Source organism: Macrosteles quadrilineatus, unplaced genomic scaffold (genome assembly GCF_028750875.1).
Source record: "Macrosteles quadrilineatus isolate MER2022 unplaced genomic scaffold, UCM_ALF_1.0 Scaffold_1__1_contigs__length_201487025, whole genome shotgun sequence".
NCBI classification, from domain to species: domain Eukaryota; kingdom Metazoa; phylum Arthropoda; class Insecta; order Hemiptera; family Cicadellidae; genus Macrosteles; species Macrosteles quadrilineatus.
In genome coordinates, this window is record NW_026542594.1 from 76,954,244 (window position 1) to 76,980,008 (window position 25,765).

General features: G+C 35.7%; 1 protein-coding gene across 1 annotated transcript in view; it reads left to right on the plus strand.

Moving 5' to 3' along the window:
- The window catches only part of LOC128983631 (protein PTCD3 homolog, mitochondrial), a 43,736-nt gene extending 24,735 nt beyond the window's left edge, over positions 1-19,001 (plus strand). The window contains exons 8-12 of the mRNA XM_054402994.1: positions 1,472-1,694; positions 2,190-2,298; positions 12,238-12,488; positions 16,915-17,101; positions 18,768-19,001. Of these exons, the coding sequence (XP_054258969.1) occupies positions 1,472-1,694; positions 2,190-2,298; positions 12,238-12,488; positions 16,915-17,101; positions 18,768-18,926 (929 nt within the window). The 3' untranslated portion in view covers positions 18,927-19,001. The remainder of the gene's footprint in view (positions 1-1,471; positions 1,695-2,189; positions 2,299-12,237; positions 12,489-16,914; positions 17,102-18,767) is intronic.
- Positions 19,002-25,765: the final 6,764 nt, after the last annotated feature.

The following is a 25,765-nucleotide window of genomic DNA, read 5'->3' on the forward strand; positions in this document are numbered from 1 at the left end:
AGTTGTCAAATTAATATTTATCTGAAATAGGTTATTGCTATTATAAACATGCCGTTTTATCCTCAGACTTCTCATCCTAATGTCAAATCCGAATCCTGACTTGATACGTGTTTCATGTGAAAATGGTTTAAGTGCCAATGTCGACTAAATTTACTACATTTTTTTAGAAAAAAAATGTTGTTGCCCTTATGTAAAATGGGGGCAAAATTGAATATTTCAATCCATTGTTATAAACTAATTAGCATATTGCCAAACCAATAAAAAAAAAAAGGTTATAGGAAACATTTTGAAATAATGTGATGTGGAATTGCTCCTGAACTGGTTAGGAACTAATATGGTTTAAATACCTTCAGTCTCAGTTCAGTTCTACATACATATCACACAACACAAACACAGATACAAAAAAATATACATATACCGACCGGTATTTAAAAAAGAAAAACGAATACCTACATTTTGTAAGTTCACCGGCTGCGAGGGGTGAGATCAAAGCCACAACATCAACTTGAGTGACTTTTGTCTTTTCCTTTAGTTTTTATACTTCTTAAACAGTACAAAATAAAAAAAACTACCTATTTAACATGAGTATAAGCATTAAATAAACAGAATCGGCAATCTGACGCATACTTTCTCCCATTAGCTTGTCAATAACCTTTATCATGGGTAAGCGATGAGAGTAACTAACTATGATATTTAATAGGTAAAATCTTCTCTTATTTTATGGGGGGTTTTATGGGAAAATAACATAATTTACAACAACTTTTGAACAGTGATTTTTACAGGATTGGGATTCTACCATTTTGTCCAGAGTTTAAAGGGCTACAACATATTAACATTTTTTCAAAATTGTTTTGGGCCAATTTTGGAAAAATCCGGTTTTCTGTTATTTTATATGTTTTTATGAGGAAATCACATTTAAAAACCAACATTTCAAAAAATTGAAAAAAAAAACGCCTGGAGATACCATAGATTAGTACCTAAATACCTATTTAACATGCGTAAACAGGTTTTAACAGATAAAAAGTTGTGTTTAGTTTCAATTCAAATAAAATTAAGTCACCTACAGTACGGTCAACAAGAGTCTGCAGTTGAGGGAGGAGCCTATTTACCACGTGACTTCGAAGGAGCCAATGAGGACCGCGCGTTGTTGCCAAATCTAAATACCCGCTGATTTTAAAATACTAGTTAATATATTTTTATTAGTGTTGAAAATTAGTGAAAATTGGGGTGATGTTGCAACGTCACGCTAGTTCAGTCTTGCTACAGTGATTCAGTTACAATGTGTGAATAATTATGCTATGATTAGGCTTAAAACCCTCAAACCTCCTATAAAGTCAGTTTAGATGTAATTAATGGTTGTAATTTTTAGTATTTGACTTGCAACATGAAGTTTAATGTGGTCAAAGAAACAACAGTTTAGTAACAACTTTAATGTTCCATTCAAATAATTAGTCATTCTGATATTCTTTAGGAAGCAGCATACGCAGTTCCGTTCTTATCAACATTTTGGACATATTGGAAGGAAAATCCTTGACAATTAGAGACCCACGGGATATTTTCTTCTTTACTGAGGCAATGGACAATTGTCGTTATCATTTAAATGATGTAGAAGCAGCATACAGACTTGATAAACTTCTTCATACTGGGGACAACTACAACCTCATTGGCGACAGCTTCAAGGAATCTATTTATTAGTAAGTTTCTATTTGTTATATTTCACGGTTAAGATTTGATAACTGTTGTTGATGGAATTAAAAATAATTAATTTGAATCACCTAGGGACTACTGTTTTTGTAACATTCTTTGAAGAACTCAAATAATTTTGGTTTAGTAAACGAGATATTCCAAGGAAAATTTGATTGTGAAATGTTTTTGGAAACTTATTACTTAACTTTGATTGCAGTTAAGATTGTCTTAATGCCATTAGTTGAAGGAAATCATTTGGACACATTTATTTTCCTTTACATTATTTCAACCCTTCTTTCAGTCAGGTAATACAAATTGCAACAGCAGTACAATCAAAGATACAAATTGAAGTAATTTCAGTCAAGTCTATGACTGGCGTGTGGTGGTTGTGTGGTGTGTGGGTTTTAATTATGAAGATTTTTTTTATGCTATTTGTCCAATCAGAATAATATTTGTAGAAAAATATGTTGGTTGTTCTCATAAATGTATTTAATTTGTTACAGTCGAAACTATTTTGCTCTGGTGTGCCAGTCAGGCTCAATATCTGAATTAATGAAGCTCTATGATAAGTTGGTGCCACACGTATATGTTCCTGAACCTGGCATAATGGAAGTAAGTACTTTTTCAGCTATTATAGAATAATTAATTATTATTATTAAAACACACTTTAAGTAAACTCAATAAATCCTATTTATTTACAAAACAATAATAATGTAAACATAAACAAACCAAATAGCAGATGATTCATAACTTGACATATCAGCTGATAACAATAAACTAGCGTCTCATTTTCCTCATCCGGAACTGATGAGAACCTTTTCTACGAAGGAGTGGAGGATTGTGGGAGAGCCCCTCACGTAGATTTAAGAAAAACTTTAAAACTATTTTATAATTTTTTAGTCATAAAATTAACTTTTAGCGAATTTCCCTATAGGGAAGTAGCTATTACCGTAGGTGGCACGGTAAGACCTAGGCCCAGGACTGATTTACTTTTTCATTTTGATGTCCCCCAAGGCCAAAAACAACATTTGTTCAAATAGTTCTCATATATATGTATATATATATATACGTCCGTGAACTCAATAACTTGAGTCATTTTTGTCCGATTTTGATGAAATTTGGTTTAAAGTTGTAAGGCGGGATAAACTTGAATGTGTTCACGAACGAGCATGATCGGACCATGGGAACGGGGTTTGACGGGGTAAAAAATGGTTTTTCTCATTTTAAACCCTCAAACCCCAAAATTTTCCAATTTCTCTCTAAACCTTTTTAAAGAGCTTAAAAAACAAATAATTTAGTATATATCAGAAGTTTTGTACAGTTATTGGTAACAAAGAAAATTAAAAAAAAAGTTTTAAATTTAAAATTCCCATGTTATTCTTATAGAGAATATTGGAAAATGTTGTAGTTTGCTTGTTTATGGATATATTTTCATCAAACTTGACAAGTTCATTTATTTTATACAAAGCTATTAATATTTTACTAAAAAACACACTTTATTAGTTTCCTTGTAGCAGCAAACCTAGGTAATCGTAAAACCTTATGTTATTTAAATAGATTTGATAGAAAATCAATTCAGACAAATGGTAATTCGCTTAGTCGGCAGGTTTGCTGCGGTGGGGGTATTTAATTATAACATTAATTAAACAATTTTTTATTATAAAATTTTACTGTCATAACCTAACCTAACCAACCAAACTTGCTGATAATATAAAAAGACTAGCAAAGTGCCCTTCCTTCGTACGGGGTTGGCCTATAAGTATAAAATGCTTATTGCAGTGTACTCAAGCTTTGCGTTTGCAATGGGGGAGGACACAGTTTGATAAAATTTGGTTCTTTAAATTTACGGTATACTATAGTATTACACATCTACCGTAGCCATAATGTTCTACCACTTTACTTAAACAATATAGAAAAATTAATTATAAAAAAATCTCAAAATATCACAAATCATTCATGAAATTAAAAACATAAACATAACTGTAAACAATACTACTTTGACAGTTCTCATTGCGTATCACAGTTTTTTGTTGCTGCTTAGTTCAAATTAGCTGTTCTCATAAACTAGCTGTTACCCACGGGCTTCACTCCGTTTGACATCATAAGTATTAATAAAACTATTGATTGGTTAAGTTAACCTGAAATAAACAAAATACAGTAAAAGAAACAAATAATCACACCTGATTTTAATAAGGTTATAAATCGAAAGAATAACAAACAAATAAGTACAGCTTAGGCATTTTTAACATTAGGTAGGCCTATATGAAAAGTTCCCTTTAGAAAGGAATTACGACCTTAAAGGGCAATTTATGACATAATGGATAGTTTTGCGCAAGGTTTCTCGTCATGACGAACATTTTAAGTATATGGTTTATGGGGGGTGTGACTTGTAGTTTTCTCAAAAGTCCATGGGTACTTTTGGCTTTATATATAGACTAGCTGTACCCACGGGCTTTGCCCCGTTTAACTTCATAAGTATTTGCATGGCTCAATCACGTCACGTGGTTGAAGTTTGTTCGCTACGCTCACTCACCTTTTTGGTAGGAGGTCGTTCGCTGCGCTCACTTGCCTTAAGGTTAGCTCGTTCGCTACGCTAACTCGCCTCCAGGTTGAAGTTCGTTCGCTACGCTCACTCACCTTTTGGTTGCAAATTAGCCGTTGTCATAAATTTAAAAAAATAATAATAGTGCTGCACCCTGTTGGTAATCCTTGTAACTTTAATGCTATTGTACATCATAGAACAGAACCAACTTGTTTAATTGCAACAGCTGTTAAGATTCATTAATTCCTTTTAAATATGAAAAATCATAAGGTTAACATGGGAAACTCCAGAGCCACTGGGGCGGAGCCCGAAAGCCCGATCAGAATAAAAACTACTTAGTTTTCCTATTTAATGCCCAAAGAATCGGTGTACCGAATTTCAGGCCTCTAGGTAAATGGGAAGTGGGAGAATTAGTGATGAGTGAGTGAGTGAGTGAGTCAGTCAGTCAGTCAGTCAGTGAGGGCTTTGCCTTTTATATATTTAGACTAGCTGTACCCGCGGGCTTTGCCCCGTTTTACTTCATAAGTGAGCTCATTCGCATGGCTCAATCACGTCCTGGTTGAAGTTCGTTCGCTACGCTCACTCACCTTTAGGTTGGAGCTCGTTCGCTGCGCTCACTTGTCTTCAGGTTAGCTCGTTTACTACGCTAACTCGCCTTTAGGTTGAAGTTCGTTCGCTACGCTCACTCACCTTTTGGTTGCAAATTAGATGTCTGTAGTCATAAATTTAAAAAAAATAATAGTGTGCTGCACCCTGTTGGTAATCCTTGTAACTTAAATGCTAATTGCACATCATAGAACAGAACCAACTTGTTTAATTGAAACAGCTGTTAAGATTCATTAATTCCATTTAAATATGAGTACTCATAAGGTTAACATGGGAAACTCCAGAGCCACTGGGGCGGAGCCCGAGAGTCCGATCAGAATAAAAATAGCTTAGTTTTCCTATTTAATGCCTAAAGAATCAGTGTACCAAATTTCAGCTTCCTAGGTAAATGGGAAGTGGGAGAATTAGTGATGAGTGAGTCAGTGAGTCAGTGAGGGCTTTGCCTTTTATATATATAGATGAAAAAAAAAATAATAGTGCTGCACCCTGTTGGTAAATCTTATAACTTTTGCTTTTGCATAAAAATCATAGAACCAACTTTTTTTAGTTAAAACAGCTGATTTCTTTAATTCCCTTTAAATATGAATACTCATAAGGTTAACATGGGGAACTACAGAGCCACTGGGACGGAGCCCAAAAGGATTTTTGAGATAAGAATATGTCTATATGTTAATCGGGAATGTGAGCTATCATCATGCCAAATTTCAGCCCAATCTGTCCAGTTGTTAATGCGTGATTGAACTTCAAACAAACAAACCAACAAACACACAAACTTTCACATTTATAATATTAGTAAGATAAGATAAGATTTAAGATAATCAAAATGTAATGAAGGTTTAATAATTTAAAAAAATAGTTCTGTTCATAAATAAAATTATAAATGCCTCAAATTCTAACAAAAAATGTTAACAGTTAAGAAGTATTTGCATTCTAAGCAAAATCTTTGACAAAAAGTTAGTGACCCCAGCGGGATTGGAACTGGAGACCTCCAGAATACCAGTCCGAGACACTATCAACTATGCCACGAACGCCGATGAAATCATATCGTCTCGTTACGGTAATGGTGTTCCCTCAAGAGATGAGTGAAGTCACGCCCCCCACTCCTTCTTTAAAGAGCTTCTCATCCGTTTGTGACTAGGAAAACGAGGCGCTATACTAACAATAATCCCACAGCTATATTAATTTTTGATTTCTTGTAGACCAGACCTCCTCTTAACTAACCCTAATCAAACAGGGTCTATGTTGTTTAACTGAAAAGGTTTGATAAACCCAAGAGCCGACTAGAGTTGGAATATTTAATATATCAACAGATTCAAGAAATATTCTTCCGTCTAAAACAGGCTATAGTATTTTGCTGCTTTACTGGACCAAAGTCTGTGCAAAATGACAGTATGTATCTAAGTATTCTAACACGCACAAATTGCGCTCTCAAAAGTGTTCTAACTCTTTTTTTTACACTTAAAATGTGCAAAGGCATAAAATATATCATAGAGAAAACAACCTTGTCCTTGGAATGTCTCTGAAATCTATATATTAATACGCAAGCGGTTTTCTTTTCACAGTCATAACTCGATAACGGCTTGACGGATTTTAACGTTTGAGGTGTCAAATTAAAGGTGTTTTCACATAGATGTGCAAATATGTCTCAGAATATTAAGAAATGGCATCACTTAAGTACAGTTAAGGGCTAAAGTTTGGGAATGGTGGCGCTATCTGTTGACTTTAGATCAAACCATCAAACTCAATTACTTTTGTTTACAACTAAACATATGGACGTAGTTTGAAATATTTTTTAAGTTTAACCACAGACTGCAGTGTATAAAAATTCCTTTTTAGTGTTTTCTGTTGATTGGTTCAACTGGTTGGGACTTTCGTATTTTATCTAAACTAGTGTACATGTTGCTCGAAATCGAGCAATTGCAAAGAAGTACAGGAGTTATCTATAAACAAACTACTTGTTTAAAAACTAATAACAGTCATAATTTCCGATTATTTTAGAGTCGACTAAAAGCTTATTAACTGATGGAAATACTCACAATTTACATAACAGTCCTATTCCAGTTTAAAGGGGTAATTTTTTACAATCAAACTGCCCATGGTAAATGGTAAGCTTACAATTTAAGTCAACGTAAAAAGGCTGTCAGCTTTTATAATGTATCGTACCTAAGTTATTTAGCCAAATTGTAGACAATAAGGTGTAGGCTACTTTAAACTCTACTGAACAGAGTTAGGCAAAAACTGGCAGAACTCTGAAATGGTGTTATTTATCATAAGCATACTCATATGCCAAATCATTAAAATAAAAATTCAATAATTAATAACTTATATCATTAAACACAAACCAACATCCAAAACTATACCCATTTTTAATACAACATATTAGACAATTTGCACATTGACTGTTTACAATTAACATATGTTCTTCTTCTCTCTTTATATTTTGGTCCGCAACGGAAAAATCTGTTTCAAAATCATTGAAATAGATTTATAATAAATAATCTATCATAAAGTTTAAGATTAAATAAACCTACCACATAGTTGTTTAATTTTTTTGGGTCAGCTGTCTGAAATTGTAAAATAGGCATTTAACAGTTCTGGTTGTTTACATTTAAATGTCAAAGCAAATGTAAACATTGTGAATTTTCTCATGCTTCCATTTCCATGGAGACCGATTTTTAATATTTAATTTCTGACAACAGCTGAAGTTTCAAAACAATGTTTGTTTCCCATGTTAATCTTATGGAGAAATACGAAACTTTAAAGGGCCCCATGGCCTCACTCTCTAATTATTTCCCTAAAAAGAAAGTTTCCTGCACATCTTCACGTTACGCTCTTTCCAATGACACCAAAAACATGTCAATCGGTTCAGTAGTTTCAGAGGAGTAATTGTCACAAAAATCCTGCTTGCGTATTAAATAAGTACTAGAGGTCGTCCAGTGGTCGAAACTCGACCAAAAATATTTAATGTACAGACTTCTTTATTTTCATTCCACACTTTGAATAGAACATGTGATTGGAGTTTCTTCCATTTGTTTTGATTTTCTGTTTATATTTCGTTGTTATTTCGTCACCAGCATGGCAACTCATAATATCCATGTTAAATTTTTCAAAATTTTAAATTCATATTTTGTGCTTATTTTTGAGCCTATTTTAATTTATAAAGGGATTCTGCACACCTACAGGAAAATAGCTTTCTAACAGTATGCGTAGATTTTCCCTACGATGCACACGAGCTGAGAAAAAAGGTTTTAAAGAAACATGCTTGCCTATTAATATATAGATAGATAGATTTAAAATTAAATGCCACCAGTAAAACGAAGAACTGTGAGTGGCTGGAGAGAATGGGAATGTAAATGAGACCGCTTGCATCGAACCTCCCAATTTGACGGATACAGACTACAGAGTGGCAGTACTGCCGTAGTGATAAATACAATCTCGGACAAATGAACGTTACATTTTTACATTGTGGTGACTTACATTTTGAGCAAGAAAAGACTGGCCGAGACAGTTAAATTTTTACTCTTTGTTGCCATAAATGAAAGGTCCGTTTACATCATTTGCGGAATTCACCATACCTTCGGGAACTTATTGGAAACTCCCAATCTGAAAACAAGGCTGTGAGGCTTGAATCCAGAAATTATCTGGATAAAATTTGTCAATTCAATTCTGCCTTTGTCATGGTCATCTCTGAAGCTCATTTTGAGGAGAGAGTCACCCAGGGTATCTACAATTTCAAGATCCATCACACGTTTTACCTCCGAGTAGGTAATCTAACTCCTCAAGAAGGTCATGATCCTGGATACGCACAGATCTATAAGTACGACACTGTACAACAATTCAAACTAAAATGCAATGAACACATATATGCGGGAAATAGGGTCACAATGCCAACCCATTTGCCCAATCTTTGAAAACTGTTGCAAAAACTTAAGTTAATTTACTTAATTTACCGAGTATTCTCAGGTTAAGATTCTAATGTGCATAGTAAGAGACAAAAGAAGTGACTTCCCTCGCTACAATGATGCTACCTTTATAGATGCAACTATTTTAAAACTGAAAACAGAGCACCACCTGGCCAAATAAATCTTTTTTTTTATTTTCAAAAACTAATAGTGTTAAACATGAATCCGTTCTAGATACGTCGTTAAATCCACTCTTATGTTCCCAACCGGAGACTTTGGTTGGGGCATCTAATTTAAACACGCCTAAAACAGAACATATCATAAAAATAATTTAACAATGCTATAGTTAATACATGTCGTACTGGTTAGCGTCAAGATAGAGGTCTGAAAAGCTAACTTTACAGTGTGTGGTTGACATCTACGTTCTCATAGAGGGCATTCTCCTACAGTACATAAGAGATAACCAAAGCAGTTTGAGAACGGATCTATATTTAAATATTTTACCTACCGTAGATTACTTTTATAATTTTTTACATCATAATATTTTTTACATTTCTATAATCAGTCATAGAAATTACTTTAGAGTGACTCTATGATTGAGGTTTTGCTGTTTATGTTTTTTGTTCTTCATTATTTTATTACAAGTAAGTTTTGCTTTAAGTTTTGCTCGATGTTGAGCAACAGGTTATCTAGTTCTATGTTATTATGTGAAATAGTTAACTCTCCCATCACTATGCATTACTGATAAACTGAAACTATAGGTCGGCCGTTTAGAAAACGACCTGCGCGAAATTTTTAGCGCATGTAGGGGAGGTAACGGCGAGGGAGGGTACGTTCCCCCTCTCCGCCAATTGCTGTTTTCACAAAATGTGTGCATAGTGACGTCACGTGCTAGCTGAACGTGTTTTATTTTACCAAATCATATGTTTTCTTGTAGTTTCCCAAAGACTTTCGAATTACAATCATTACGAATTAGCATTGAATATATAACACTATTTAGCGTTTTATATCCAATATAGTGTTGTATTCAATATTGAATATAGTCATAGTGTTATAAAGTACAGGGTGTGGCAAAAAACCGATCCATTTTCTGCAGAGCACTGTTCAGCGACAGGTTGTCTGAAAGTGGTGGGAGTAAGCTCGTTGGAAAGTCTACACAAAGCCATTTTTTCTAGTCACAGAGCAGTGGTCGCCTGAGCTACGTGAGGTTGTTATGGAGTTGTTTTTAAAAAGTATTGAATTCATTCATTGCAACTCAGCAGCATAAGCAGTTTCGTGCGTTCTTTCAATTAACACTACTATACACTAGTATACCAACTATACTCATCCCTCAGTAACAGAGTAGTGTGACGGTCGGTAGGGAACGTAAGGCGACATGGAGAAGTTCCGTTGCGTATAACAACAATGCGGTGGGTTACTAACTTTAGAACAACGGCTTCTGCGTTGAAAAGGAAGCTGAAAGGCCGACCAAAGTCAGATCGGATGCCAGACAATGAACATTCGACAGAGTTCGTACTGCTGTGGAAAACAGTCCCTCGCAGGCCCGCCCGAAAACAAGAGGCTTGCCGAAAATGTCTGACTGCTCAGTTACACGAATTTTAAGGTTAATTTTCATCCCTACAGATTAGTTAGAATAATAATCTGTTTAATGGTGTTATCCATACAGATAATCACGACGGAACCTTTTTTGCAGCTCCTACTTATGTTTTATATAATTGAAAATCTCTCATTTAAGTAGCCTTAGTGGAAAATAAATAGTTACAAATAAATTGACAAGATTCTTTTTACATATATTTCACAAAAACAGCACAAAACGACATATAGCGTAAGTTGTCAAGATTTTATTACACTAAAATGACATACACTAAACCCAAGCACTAAACTACTAAACCCGTAGGATCCCCTCGGACTATGGTTTTTCTTAATAACTTCAAAGATTTACTAGACGCTTACCGAATGGCCTCTCTCGTTTTAAGAAGTGGAAAATCATGACCACAGCAAACAATCACGAATACAGGACCCACCGCAATGGCTGTTGCCGCGATAGGGACAATCATCACGAATCTCGCCGCGATTAAGATATGGCAGCAATCACAAAGAGTCATGAAAGCTGAGATAATCGCAGGAGATGTTGCCACGATTGTGTAAGACGCATATAACGTGATTAATGGCGTTGCCAACAACGCAAGCAACGATCACACATCTTAGTGACGGCCTTTTAGTGAATTTCCTATAAAGGGTATAAGCTATTACCGTAGTACTCATGGTAATACCTCTGGACCCAGGATGGCTAGGCGTATAAAAGAAGGTGTGTGCACGCACATCCCCCACCCCTCCAATCAGCCAATCAAGTATTTACTGCTTTACTGTTTTTCGGTTAAATGGTACCATATAACTGTACAATATAACTAACTGTAGTAGTGTTATATTGTATAACACTACTACAGTATATTCATTCAATGTTGAATACAACGCTATATTGGATATATAAAACTAAATAGTGTTATATATTCAATGCTGATTCCTAATGATTGTCATTCGAAAGTCTTTGGAAAATTACAAGAAAACATATGATTTGTTAAAATAAAATAATGGGTGATGGCGGGGTGGTAGCGGAGTGGGGGAAGAGCCATATTCTGTCTCACTCCCACAGCTCGGTATCTCTCTCTCGCACCAATGCTACGAGGAGGACGCTTTCTAAGCGGCCGACCTATAGATTGTTGGTTGAATACTAAAAAATAGTAACACTGTCACTCACACCCACCTGTTTGTGTTCACTCTCAGTCATTAAAATGCAGATTTCACAATTGATCTGTTCTGTTACTTAAAAATTAAATTAGGTTACTTTTTATTTAATCTTGAGGCTGCTCTGATGATTTAAGAAAGAAAGGAATACATTGAGAAACCTTTAATTTTAGTCATAAACAATGAACTGTTTACAAATATTGAATAGGAAAGGAATATATGTTATTTAGTTTACTTCTAACATACTCCTGAACCAAAAAAATGTAAATGAATGAATGAAATAATAGGTTTATTTTTCACATAATATACAGAATACAAAATACATACTTTTTAACGTTACAATTAAAATAGCTTGTAGGTGATGTTGGTAGACGACAAAATTTGGATGTGATTATGGTAGTATATTAATGGTCCAACAAAAATATACTACCAAATCAAGAATGGTAATAGGACTATTCACACTTCAAAACTGACCGTGTGCTTTGCCTCTTCGTCTTTAAAAGTTCTGAGGTGAGGATTTTAAAAGTAAATATTGATTGGTCTCAATGGCTGAACAAACTTGGTGCCTCAAAAATATCCAATTATATACACACGGTTTGGTTATTATGCTCACACAATTGTAGTATAGGCATTTATTTAAGGCTTTTTTGTTAAACTCCCAAGAAGTCTACTTATTGGTTAGGAATTTTACTGTAAAAAGTTGCATAATTTAAAACCATAATTAATTGTCTTTACTAACAATACCTGGTTTTCTAGCTGATAATTAAGACGGCAGAATTGCATGAGGCGTGGGAGTTGTTGCCAAGACTGTGGTCGGATCTAGTAGTGTTTGACCAAGCTTCTAGAGAGCAGAGTTTGGTAGCAATGTTGGCAGCGTTGCAGCACAGTGTCACGACAGACGAGAACCTGCTAGCCAAGCATGCTGATGTAGCGTGGGCCATCTACACCAGGGTGGAGGCTCAACAGGACGATGACGACACCAGAGATAGGTTCAGAGCTAAGATCAGGTCAGTACCAGTACCTGCCAACAAGCTGCAAAACATTTACGGTTTTTATATGATGTAAAACATGTTTGTTTACTTACGAGTGGCCATCTCATTTTATGATTTGTGAATGCAATTTATGAATTGGGAGCAAGGAATCCTAAAAGTATGGGTGCTAAATTTAGGCTGTTTACGTTTTATAAGAAAATCCATAACTAAGTCAAGAACTTTGTGACTCGTTTGCAATTATTGCACTTTGTAGATGTATACAAAATAAACTTATTACTATCCAGGGGGGCCAGCCAACGGGGAAACGTGCATCAATTTAAATTACTGGAAATAATCATTTAACCCCTTCGCTTAAACTTATTTTTACACCTAACCGGGCCAAAAAAATGAATTATTTCTGTGTAATTTTACACAATTTACAATATTTTTACCTGCACTCAGAATTTTGTATTTGTATATCAAATACTGTTATTTTTCTAATCAGAATTGAATTTAGATTTAAAAAAACAAACATTTTATTGGTTAAAAGTATTTTTATTATTTTTTTATACCATATAATACAAAAAAAATTTATAATTTTTTTTATTTTTGCCTTTTAAAAAAAATTTTGACTATAAAAGTTAAAAATATCTTACTGTTCTGCCTTAAAATACTGATTGACATGTTGTAGACTCAAAAAGATATCAAGCAAAGTTCAATTTAGTATGATAGGTCTTGAAACATTCGGGTAGGTGAAGCGCAACAAGGCACATTTCGCACTCCCACCGACTGTCACTACGCTTCCCTTGTGCACTACAAACTTTACAGCGTCTTGATGGGTTTTGCTTTACTTCATTAGGTGGGATTTGTCTTGGTAAATGACCCCAAGAAGCTGCTTGAAGCCGTAGAGGGGTTTCAGATGTTGATGGCCGCCTTCTTCGTTTGTAGGCCGGTAGTTGTCTGGTCTGGAAAACTTGCTCCGTAAATTTACTTTTGAATTCAGCAAATCCTATCTTCTTCTGGGTGATTTTTTTTAAAACAACATAAGAGTTGAAGAGAGCTATGTCCAAAATATAAAAAAAATCTTCTTATACCCTTTAGCATATCTCCTCATCGTAGGAAAAGAAGCGAGCTGTTGGTCTTCTCGGTCGATACCGCCCATCGAGCTGTTGTAATACAGGATGGGTTCAGGCTTGGTAATCACCTCACCGCTGACTCTGTCTCTCTTACCGGTTGTTTTTTTGTCTCCCTTACTGTGGAAAGTAGACAAGAGACACACTTCTTTCTTGTCTTGCCATCTAAGGGCCATCATGTCATGGCTAAACGCAGCTTCATAATCACCGACCTCAAGTTTTCCACTTTTGAAACTGTCAGGCATATTTGTCCTCCCAGAGTTTACCGTCCCAATCACATTGTTTGAAACCAATATGTTTCAATCTATAGTAGAGGAGAGGTGAGGAATACCAGTTGTCAATTGTGAGGGTATGACCATTACCGGAACATTCCTTGACCATTTCAATGACTATGGCCTCGCTCACCAAAAGTTTATCATCCTCAGCAGTGTCTCCACCCCCTTCTTCCACTGTTTCGCCTTGTTTCACTTCAGCACCGGTGTATATTTTAAATTTTGTACAGTATCCACTGCTTGACTCACAACATTTGTAAAATTTGATTCCGAACCTGGCTCTTTTCTTGGGGTTGAATACCCCAACCTCCCACGAAATTTCATCAAGCTTTCATCTACTGCAATGTTTTCATCGGCCAAATATAAACGTGAAAACTTTTGATTCATGTAATCAATGACATACCTCAGTTTCCACAGTTTGTCATTCTGAGGCTTATTTTTATTATCACAAATATGGAACATTGTTGATAAGAGCAAAAACCTACGAAAAGGCATAACTTTTCGAAAAAACGGAGTCTCAGTAGTAGCAGTAGGGGCCCAATACGATTGAATGGTCCTTTTCTTCACAAGTGACATCAAAACACATAGACTGTAAAAACATGCCATTTCATCAGGAGTTGTTTCAAACCATTCAGAGAGTAACTGTTTATCTTTACCACTTGCATTATTTTTTTCAATTGTCTCTTCGGCGTATTTGTTTGTTTCTGTAGCAACATGTTGCCAAAAATCATCCTCGACAAATGCGTTGAATACTTCAACTTCAGATGGAGAAGGACCTAAATTTCTTGCTAAGCTTGCCCTGACACCAGGACAGCCTGTAAAAGGTATTTTGAAAATACTATTGTCTTCTATGGTGTTGGTCCATTTCCAACCTTGTTTTTTCTTTTTCTTAGCTGTTTTAGGTTGACCCTTAGACCGTTTAGTAGGCTTAGGCTTAGGTAGCACTAAACTAGGATTTTTTCCTTTAGGCCTACCTCTTTGACTTCCCCTTCCCCTTGATCTACCAATAGTTGCACCTCTACTATACTCAGGTACTTGACAAGGAATGGTTTCAATAAAACTAGGGTCATCAGCCTCAGCCTCCTCACTGGGTGTAGGAGATAGTGCAGGTGCAATTACCCTACCTCGGTAAATTTTTTCCATAAATCTAACAGGGTTTTCATCATCAGAACTTTGCTGTTCATAGGACACAGGACTAGGCCTATTAGGCACATTTTGAGGGGACATAGGTCTGGCATAACTACAGGAGGGCTGGTCATGCAAACAATCATTATTTACAGGCTTAGGCCTAACATGCAGGTCATGCAAACAATCACTATTTATAACAGGCCTAGGGCTAGCATGCTCTGTCACACCATTATCAGCTAAATCTTGAGGTTCACAGTCAGCAACACTTATACTATTGCATGCTTCACTTACGTGTTCATTGTTTATTTCTAATTCATCATCACTCTCAAGCCTTTCTTCAAATAAATAACAATCATTGTCTGAGTCACTGTCACATTCAATAAGTTTAGCAATTTCACTTTCGTCCAATTCCCTTCCACACTCATCAACAAATAAAAAGTTACTCATCTTATTTATTTTATAAAACAACTATTTGCAAACGAAAAATAGAATTCAACATGATATAAACACTGTTGTGAAATGACGATGTAAACATAAACAAACAAGGCAGACAGCTGCCAAGATAACGTTCCCAACGTCAGCTGGTAAATCGTAATTTTCAATTGATTGTTTTTGCCGATTGGGCAGGGTTAATTATTTGAAAATTCTGTGTAGAAAAGTTATTGGTCGCCACAATCGCAATCCACACAGACCACAACAGCACTAGCCTTTGTCATTAGACTATGTCTTTGTCAATATTATCCTATTGTTGGTATTGAAGTACCGGTACTGGTACAGACATTTTTAGGTCGGTTCTCAGTACTGGTATATTTTACCCTTAAACAGATGATACCAAGAATTCCCTTTAGGTGCCAACACATCAGCAGTATACATAGAGAATGGTTCATACTATACTGAACTGTATGTCAGGTATAATTTGTTTTTGCATCGTTAATTTATGTTTTGGGGATAATTTATTCATTGCTTTTAGCCTTTATTTTTCAAAAGACGTTTGTTAGAAGAACTTGGACAAAAGATTGAGTTTTAAATATTGTGATTGTAGTGAAACCTGGAGCTTTGTTAACATTATAATTCAAATAGCTGTCAATTAAATTCCATTGCAAAACTGACAGGCCTACGTTTAGGCCCGGCTCACGTGAGCGACACATCTAGCTGCTAGTGTGTGATATAGGTCATAGGCGCAACATAACGGACCACAGCATCAAATGAAGCTGTTCACTTGAGTGTACGGCAGCAGCGATCGAGCTTGTTGTCGCAAATTACCGCCAGGGTCCACTTCCTATCTGAGTGTCACAATTTGCCACGGCTAGCTAGTCACTAGCTCTGCGGCGTAGCAGTACACAGCCATATGAGAGCGTTCACACGTGCAGTCGGTAGTCATGTTGCAGCTCGCATACTTGCCTTTATCAATTCTCATTTGTTTACATGACGTCTGCGATCTAGTTGAACTTGTATGTCGCCGAACCGTGGCAAATTCTAGCCACAGCCAGCCAGCTAGATGTGTGGCTCATGTGAACATGGCCAACCGTATGGATTTAAATTAAAATACAGTAAAGGTACATAATATATAAAAATTATCTCTTCACATAGCCTAATATAAGGGTTTTCACCCATTTAAATCTTGACTCCCTCATGTTAGATCATTCTATACGAGCATTCCAAAGGTAGCCTATTATAAATGTTCTAGGGTTTTCCATTGTAGGGTAAAAACAAAATGTAGATGTCATTGGTTATCCTTTATGAAACCTACAACTCTACTCTTGTGATAGGAAATATTATAGCAATGCCTGTGTTACTTCTGTTGAATCCCCTTCATGCAGATCAGCTAGTTCTTAGAAAGAAAGACTGAAGACAGCACTTTTACTGTGCAGATGTGCACACCTAATAGACTGATCTTGTATCAATCTCCAGTGTGTTTGTGTGTTACAGCTGGACAGGACAGATGCTGGGAGATATACTGGAAGTGTTGCTGAGGGCTGACAGGTATGAAGAGGCTGTTCAGATCCTCAACTGTCTCGAGAAGAGACAAAACCAAGTACTCGGCGTCCCTTCCATCAGGAGCCTCTCGGCCTTCTTAGACAAGAGCATAGAAAAGAAACAAGTCAAAAATGCACTTGTAAGTTGGATTTAAACCTGAAATTCTACTTAATTCAAATATGTGTTTGACATGTGTGAAACTTAAATAAGCAGTTAAGCGTAAAATTTCAACTAAAATGCATAGTTATAGTGCCTTAAATGTCAACGTACATGCCCTGAATACAGTATAACTCTTCAGCAGTTGAAAATGTCAACTGAGCTGCACTCTAGTTTCTGAAAAGTCCACCTCCTAAGAGTTAATAATTTAGCAATATGCACAAGGTATATTAATTGTATAATAGTTCTTTATTACATATTCACAATTTCCTCTCTAATAGTGATGGGTTGTACTTCACGTCAAACGTATGTTCCGCCAGTTCTTGGCAAAAGAACCGAGAACCGATGGCAAAATGTCGGTACCAAAAACAGTCACCAGTTGCCGCGAACGCGGACGATAACGTTACTGCGATCCCAGGAGACGATAATGACGTCTAAATGGTCGCAAGAGATATTCATGATTTTGCCGCGATCCTGGAGAACGACAAAGACGTTTCCGTGACCGCGGGAGACGATGGTGACGTCTATACCACCGCGAGTGATGTTCATGGTAATAATGATAAATAACACACAGCCATAGGAGATTTTCATGATTTTGCCCCCATTTGCAAGATGGCTGCAAGAGATGTTCATGATGTTGCCGCAATCGTGGAAGACAATGATGATAACTACACGGCCACAGGAAATTTTCAATATTTTGCCGGCATTTGCAAGACGACGATGATGTTTCTGTGACCCCGGGAGTCAATGATGATGTTTACACGGCCGCAGGAGATGTTTTTGCCGCGACCGTGATCGCGGACGACGACGACGATGTTACTGCGATCCCAGGAGACGATGATAACGTCTACATGGCCGCAAAGCTATTCTGCCCGTCACCCAACAATTCAATTTAATACAAAAAAAAAAATACGTTCTATAACCACTATAATTTATGGTTATGAGTGGCAAGTGCAGAGCCAAGCTACTATCGATGGACGTGAGCTGTTTCGCCCGTCCACTAACAATATAATTTTAATACAAATACTGTAGTAGACCCCTATTAGTCTACACCAAGAAATAATTGAAGCTCCAGCCACAACTAGCAATAATACTGAGTAGTCCTATTAAGAGTTTAACCTATTTCAATTAACTATCGTAGCCTAGCCAGCCTAAAATTTCCACCAAAAAGGAATGACAAAAGCCACTACCATAATAATATTAAATTTAGAAAAATTAATACCGGAGTACTTACTGTTCAATATCCGGAATAGGGACGACGACTATGTTAAACCTTTACTATACCACTCTGTGGGTTAGACCAACTTGGGTTCCTGCCTTAGTTTAGAGGGAGTAGAGGAGAGAAGTGACCAGCTTCATGCCAGCCGATCGAGTCCGGTTGATCCTAGGTCCTGGAGAACTCTCGCCCTACCCCTACCACTACGTCCTTAAGACGCTACTAGTGCGGCGGGTGGACACTGCCGGTAACATTTCCCGCTCTAATTTAAAATTTAATAGAGGTGAAATTTGGGACCTTACAATACTATACAAACAAAAATTAATATTTAGGGACTTAAAGCCAAACATAGGCTAGGATAAGGATAAATTGAATAATTCTGTAGGCTGCTGTTGTATTAATGCATATTTATTTCAATTACCAACTGTTGCAGTGGTGCATCCAATATTGCTATGATGTTGGTTTTGAAGAAACTGTCAGGATGGCTCAAAATCTGAATAGCTCAGTGAAGCTTGAGGCCAATGACTACAACCAACTAGTCACCATTGTTGGGAAAGAACCTCTAACAAAACTTGCTGCTATTGCTAGTTAAGGTGCAATGTTAGAATTATATAGCCTAGTGTATGTAGATTTTGTAAAATAAAAAAGTAAAAGATATTTAACCATGTTTTTTTGTGATTCTGTAACCCAGATTGGATTTATGATCTTCCCTACTTTTCATAACGTACAAAAACATAATCAGACTTGAACGATTCCAAGTTTTAGGTTAGACTTTGTAATTAGTCCTTTCGTTCGCTACAAGTGTAAAGACTACAACGAATTTCAATTTGGTAAAACGATTTGCAATAAAAATTATTAATGTTTCCCTGGTATAATAGTTTATGTATATAAAAAATATTTTGGGGGGGGTCATGACCCCCCGTACCCCCCCCCCCTGGGGCCGCCCTTGTGTGAACCAGTCCCCGAGGAGTTGAAACTCATTAGTAATTAAGTCTTGCTTAAAATCCAATGTTTTTTGTTCAGTGCAGATTAAAGCAGTATCATCTGCATATTGAAAAGTATGCATTTTTGTAGCATTACATAAATCATTTACATAAATTAAAAATAAACAAGGTCCAAGAATGGAACCTTGAGGAACTCCGTAGGGTGTGTAACCCCACTCTGACTTATATTTGGTTTGGCATTTCTGTAATATAATTCTTTGTTTACGGCTTTTTAAATATGAAATGAACCATTTTAATTCCACATTTTTTATTCCATGTTTACTTAATTTTTCTAGCAATATATCATGATCAACACAGTCAAAAGCCTTGGACAGGTCACACAGCACACCTATTGTGCGCTGCGACCCGTCCAAGGCCTCCGCAATGCAGTTAATCATCCTGGTAATAGCCTTTTCCGTACTGGATTTTGAGTGGAAACCAAACTGAGATGGATTTAGTAAATTATTTTGTTCCAAATAATCTGTAAGTTGAGTTTTCACAATTTTTTCAAAAACTTTGGAAAAACAGGGCAAAAGAGCAACCGGTCGGTAGTCAGAAGGATTGTTAACATCACCCTTTTTAAAAAGAGGTTTTATCCCTGCATATTTAAGTTTTTCAGGGAAAATTCCTTCCTCAAGGGACTGATTCACTAGTGTGCAGAGAGGTTGTTCAATAAGTTTAAAAACTCTACTAATAACAAAGAGGGGAATTTTGTCCCAACCTGAAGATTTAGTATTGCTAAGACTGGTAAAAACTTTTCTTAGATCCTGAACTGAAATTTTCCTAAATTTAAATTGTAAAGCAGAATTTTGAAACCTAATTAAATGTTGACTATTGTTTAGTAGGTGAATGGATTTATCTTTATCTGTCATTTGGTTAGCAATTTGTGAAACATTTATAAAAAAATTGTTAAATTTATTTGCTATTGCCAATGCACTACCATATTGGTCGTTTCCATCATTCAATTGGCTATTAAATGGCTATTTAAGACATAATTTTATTCATGAATATGAAAAACCCCAAATCCAGGGTGAACAAACAAAAGCAATCAACAAATCAAAGAAAGATTTTTGCAGAATAAAATATATAGCCAATAAATTAGAACATAATAATTGAAAGCTACGATTATAAATCAGACAAAAGCAATACTACACTAGTATTAAATATTGAAGACTACAGTGATAAAGACATTTAAAACAAGTCTTACAGGACTTAAACAATAATTTGTTTTCAAAACTCAAAAATGATTCTACTCAAGAATATAGTAAGCAAACAAACAAAATCATAACAAAAAGTAATAAGTAAGTGGAGTGGGTTTTACTCCAGAAGAAAAATTAAATACCGCCGCAGAAAATCTGCAGACTAAGTGAATTTCTACTTGTCAGATTACATTTTTACTAAATTATTTCCATAAATAGGACATATTTATTCCCAATTTAAATAACATTGATTTAACAAGTGCTTAGGTTTGCTGCTACGCGGAAGGTATAAAGTGTTTTTTGACCAAACGTCAATAGTATAACATGAAATAAATAAATTTGCCAAATTTTATCAAGATACATCCATAAACAAGTAAACTACAACATTTTCATCTTCTCCATAAAAATAACATAGGATTTTTAAATTTACACTTTTTTGAATTTTATCCGTAACCATTAGGCATACAACAATGCTTCAATATACTAAATTATTTCTTTTTTTAAGCTCTACAAAATGGTTGGGAAAGAAATTCTAAAATTTTATGTTTTAGATCAAAAATGGGAAAACCCCATTTTTACCACATAAATTATTTCCCATGGTCCGATCATGCTTGTTCGCAAACTCGTTACAATAAATGTAGGTTGTATTTTGTAAGAAATTTGTAGTAAAAAAGTAAAAATCAAGAATACATTAAAAACTGTCATATTCAAGTAGCTAACTTTGGGCTGCCTTTATTGAGTAGTATTAATATATAGGAAATTTTATTCTCTTTCTGAATATCATTTTCTACTTTCGTCTATTATCTGACAATTTAAAAGTTATTGGCAAATAAGCTAAATGATTCCAAATTTATAGTTGTTAGAAAATACTGAATTAGAATAGTATTTTTGTTTAACTTTGTAGAATTGAATCTACAGTTCTATTTGGCAGATTTAGTTAAATAATAGGTCAATGGAATGTTTCATCCATTAATCCTTATATAAATAATACGTGAAGGCGGTTTCTACGAAACGCTACTCCTCCGTTAATAATGGACGGATTTTTACAAGCGACGTGTCAAAAATTAAGTATTTGTTGAGTAGACGCCCCCTTTCACCGATTCCTGCAATAAAATTCCTCGGGCTTTGCCCCACAGGCCATTAAAATCCCAATGTATTTCTTAAGAAGAGAAGATTTAGTTTACTTAAACAGACGAATAATTTGTATTATTACAGCTGTTTGTAATAAACACACATGATACACACAAGAGCAATCGTTTTCAGTTTCGATAACTGGAGTGGAGTTAATTATTACATTATCTTTGAGTTGAATCTTTTAAGTCATCAGAAATTGTGACTGTTATTTGTTTTAAAATATATATAATACCTGTAATTCTTTGCAATTGCTCGAATTGGAGCAGCAGGTGCACTAGTAATTATGAATGTCTGATGTTTGTAAGGATTTATGACAGAAATGAGTTTGCTGTATGCATAATCTAATCATATGAAACATGTGTTGATAATTTAACAGCTGATTGTTGTATTATTATTTTCTTTGTTTGCATGTTGTTGTTCACAATTTGCATTTGTGGTTAATAATCCAGTAATACCCCCGCCGCAGCAAACCTGCAGACAAAGCGAATTTCCATTTGCCTAATTGGATTTATACTAAAATACCTCCTTAAAAATATCAATAGACAATAGACAATAGACAATAGACAAAATCTTTATTGAAATATTCCTAGAGAACATTCATGCGTCAGGTACATAAAATGTACAGTATGTACGTAAACTATTACAGTAATTTGCAATTACAATTAGAATTTTTTTCTTCTTTTTTTCATGGTAGCTTATTGTTTAAGAATTCATCCTCAGAGTAGAACGGCCGGTCCATAAGCCATGTTGTCAGGTGCTTCTTGAGCAGATTGGGTTGTTCTCTCTTGAGGTGCTCTGGTAGGTTGTTAAAGTACAGAGCACCTTTGTAGGATGGTTTCTTCTCGTACAGACTCAGATGGTGTTGTGGGAGGGAAAAATTGGCGGCATGTCGTGTGTTGTGCTGGTGTATGTCTCTGTGTCTTGGCTGGGCTGTTTTAGTGGTGTGGATAATGACTTCTCTTATGTAGAGTGAAATTGATGTGAGAATTTTAAGGTTCTTGAAGGCTTCTCGGCAACTGTCTCTGTAGTTCAGGTCGGCAAGGCATCTAATTGCTCTTTTTTGCTTTAGGAGTACTCTTTCCAGGTTGCCTTTTGATGTTCCACCCCAAGTCGCAATGCCATATCTGAGGTGGGACTCGAATAGAGCAAAATATGCAACTTTGGCTACTTCTGGGCTGCAAGCTTGCTTGATCCTACGTATAACGTAGAGACTTGAACTTAGCTTTTTGCAGAGCTGGTCTATGTGGGGTTTCCATGATAGCTCACATTTATTCCCTATTTAAATAGAATTAGTTTAACGAGTAGGGTACTTAGGTTTGCTGCAACAGGGGTGGGTAAAAAAGTGTTTTTTTATGTTAATATTTGAGTAAGAAATGAATGTATTTTCCAAATTTTATCAAAATATGTTCTTAAACAATCAAACAAGCAAACTACAACAGTTGACTTATTCTCAATAAGAATAACATGGAAATTTTAAATTTAAAATTTTTTGGAATTTTCTCCATAACCATTTGGCGCATAATAACGCTTCAATATACTAAAATATTTGTCTTTTAGGCTCTACAAAATGGTTTAAAAAAAGAAATTGTGAAATTTTGTGTATTTAGAGTCAAAAATGGAAAAAAAACCTATTTAAACCCCATAAACCCCCGTTCCCATAGTCCGATCATGCTGGTTTCGCGAACTCGTTCGAATAAATGTAGGTTTACACGTTTGTACCAAATTTCATCAAAATTGGATAATTTTTGCTTGAGTTATCGTGCTAACGGACATATATCTTCTAAATATACAGTATAAAAGGCAAAGCCCTCACTGACTCAGTCATCACTAATTCTCCCACTTACCATTTACCTAGGAGGCTGAAATTCGGTACACCGATTCTTTGGGCATTAAATAGGAAAACTAAGTAGTTTTTATTCTGATCGGGCTTTCGGGCTCCGCCCCAGTGGCTCTGGAGTTTCCCATGTTAACCTTATGATTTTTCATATTTAAAAGGAATTAATGGGTAATCAGGCCCTGCCTGGAAGGGTTAATAGCCTATCTCTTTCTAACATGTTTTTCATCATAATGAATACATACATAACTAAGTATAAAGCACACCATGCGTAATAGTAGTCAAATATTGTGAAGAGGAAGTGTTTGGAAATGTTGTGTGAGTAGGCTGAAGTGTTGTTAAACAATAACTTGTGCTGACCTACAGAAGGCTGTGGCTGTACTTCGCGCTAACGGACACATATATAAATATATATCTATATATAAAGCCAAAAGTACCCATGAACTTTTGAGAAAACTACAAGTCACACCCCCATAAACCATATACTTAAAATGTTTGTCATGACGAGAAACCTTGCACAAAATTATCCATTATTTCATAAGTTGCCCTATAAGGTCCTAATTGCTTTCCAAAGGGAACTTTCCATTTACCTAATGTTAAAAATACCTCAGCTGTTATTATTTGTTTGTATTCTGCTTTGTTTATTTTCATCTTAACTTAACCAATCAATAGTTTTATTAATACTAATGTAGTAAAATGGGGTGGAGCCCGTGGGTAACAGCTAGTATCTATAAGTATAAAAGAGGATATTTGTATATATATATTTGTTTGGCAGTGATAAACTCAGACACCGCTGAACCGATTGCCACGAAACTTGGTACATACGTGTAGAATTTCATGGAATAGGTTTATACACCATCAATTTTGTGATCCGTCCAATCGGCTCCGCCCCAGTGGCTCTGGAGTTTCCCATGTTAACCTTATGAGAAATGGAATTAATGAATCTTAACAGCTGTTTCAATTAAACAAGTTGGTTCTGTTCTATGATGTTCAATAGCATTAAAGTTACAAGGATTACCAACATGGTGCAGCACTATTTTTTTTTTTTTTTATTTATGACAACAGCTAATTTGCAACCAAAAGGTGAGTGAGCGTAGCGAACGAACTTCAAACTGGAGGCGAGTTAGCGTAGCGAACGAGCTAACCTGAAGGCAAGTGAGCGCAGCGAACAAGCTCTAACCAAAAGGTGAGTGAGCGTAGAGAACGAACTTCAACCAGGACGTGATTGAGCCATGTGAATACTTATGAAAGTTAAACCGGGCAAAGCCCGCGGGTACAACCAGGACGTGATTGAGCCATGCGAACGAGCTCATCTTGAAAATTAAGAAGTTAAACGGGGTAACTAGTACAGCTAGTATGTATATATATATATGAATCTGAACGGATGGATTTTTGTCCTCTAGGGACCTCAAAACGAAAAAGTAAATCGGTCCCGGGTCCAGGTCTTACCATGAGTACTACGGTAATAGCTCATTCCCTATATGGGCAATTTGCTAATATTCCCTATATGGGAAATTCGCTAAAAAAAGTTTGTTAACTTACAAACGGTCCGGTAGTTCTAATTTTTTTATCTGTTGTCTAGGATGGTAAGTAGGTGTTTAAAATGCAAAATGCACAGTTACCCCCCTCCACGCTGCCACCATATTGGAAAAATCAAAGAAAATCTGCAATTTCTTGATATTTTTGCCTATAAGTCCGTTTTAGTGAAAAGGCAGATATAGGTGGATTAGATAGTCAATGTTGTAGACAATTAAATTTTCTATAATATACGTTAGAATTTTGTGTATACCACTTATGGCTAAGAAAATTTTAAACACCTACCTACCATCCTAGTCAACATATAAAAAATTAAGAACTACCGGACCGTTTGTAAGTTAACCCCCCCATTTTTGTTTCTATTTGCTGGACTATTAAAGTGTGTTCCTTATGTTATGTGCTTAAAACCATTACCACCCTCAATTGCAACATACAGTTACGGTTAAAGATAAATCCTACACTATACGTGTAGGCTAGCTTCCTTTTTTTTAAACACAAACAAATGACCTTGGACATCATATGATCACCCTCATTATGACGTCAGCTCAAATCCCCTATAAATACATCATTTCCGCCCCTATCATACCATATGCTCAAAACAGCTGATGCGATGTTATCCCTAATATTGCACTACTTAGGTCTACCATTAATATTAGTGAGTAAAGTGGTGCATAGATTTCATAACTGTTATTATCCTAGAGACCATTGTATTTAACCACAACGAGCTCTGTGGCTAGTAGTTGAA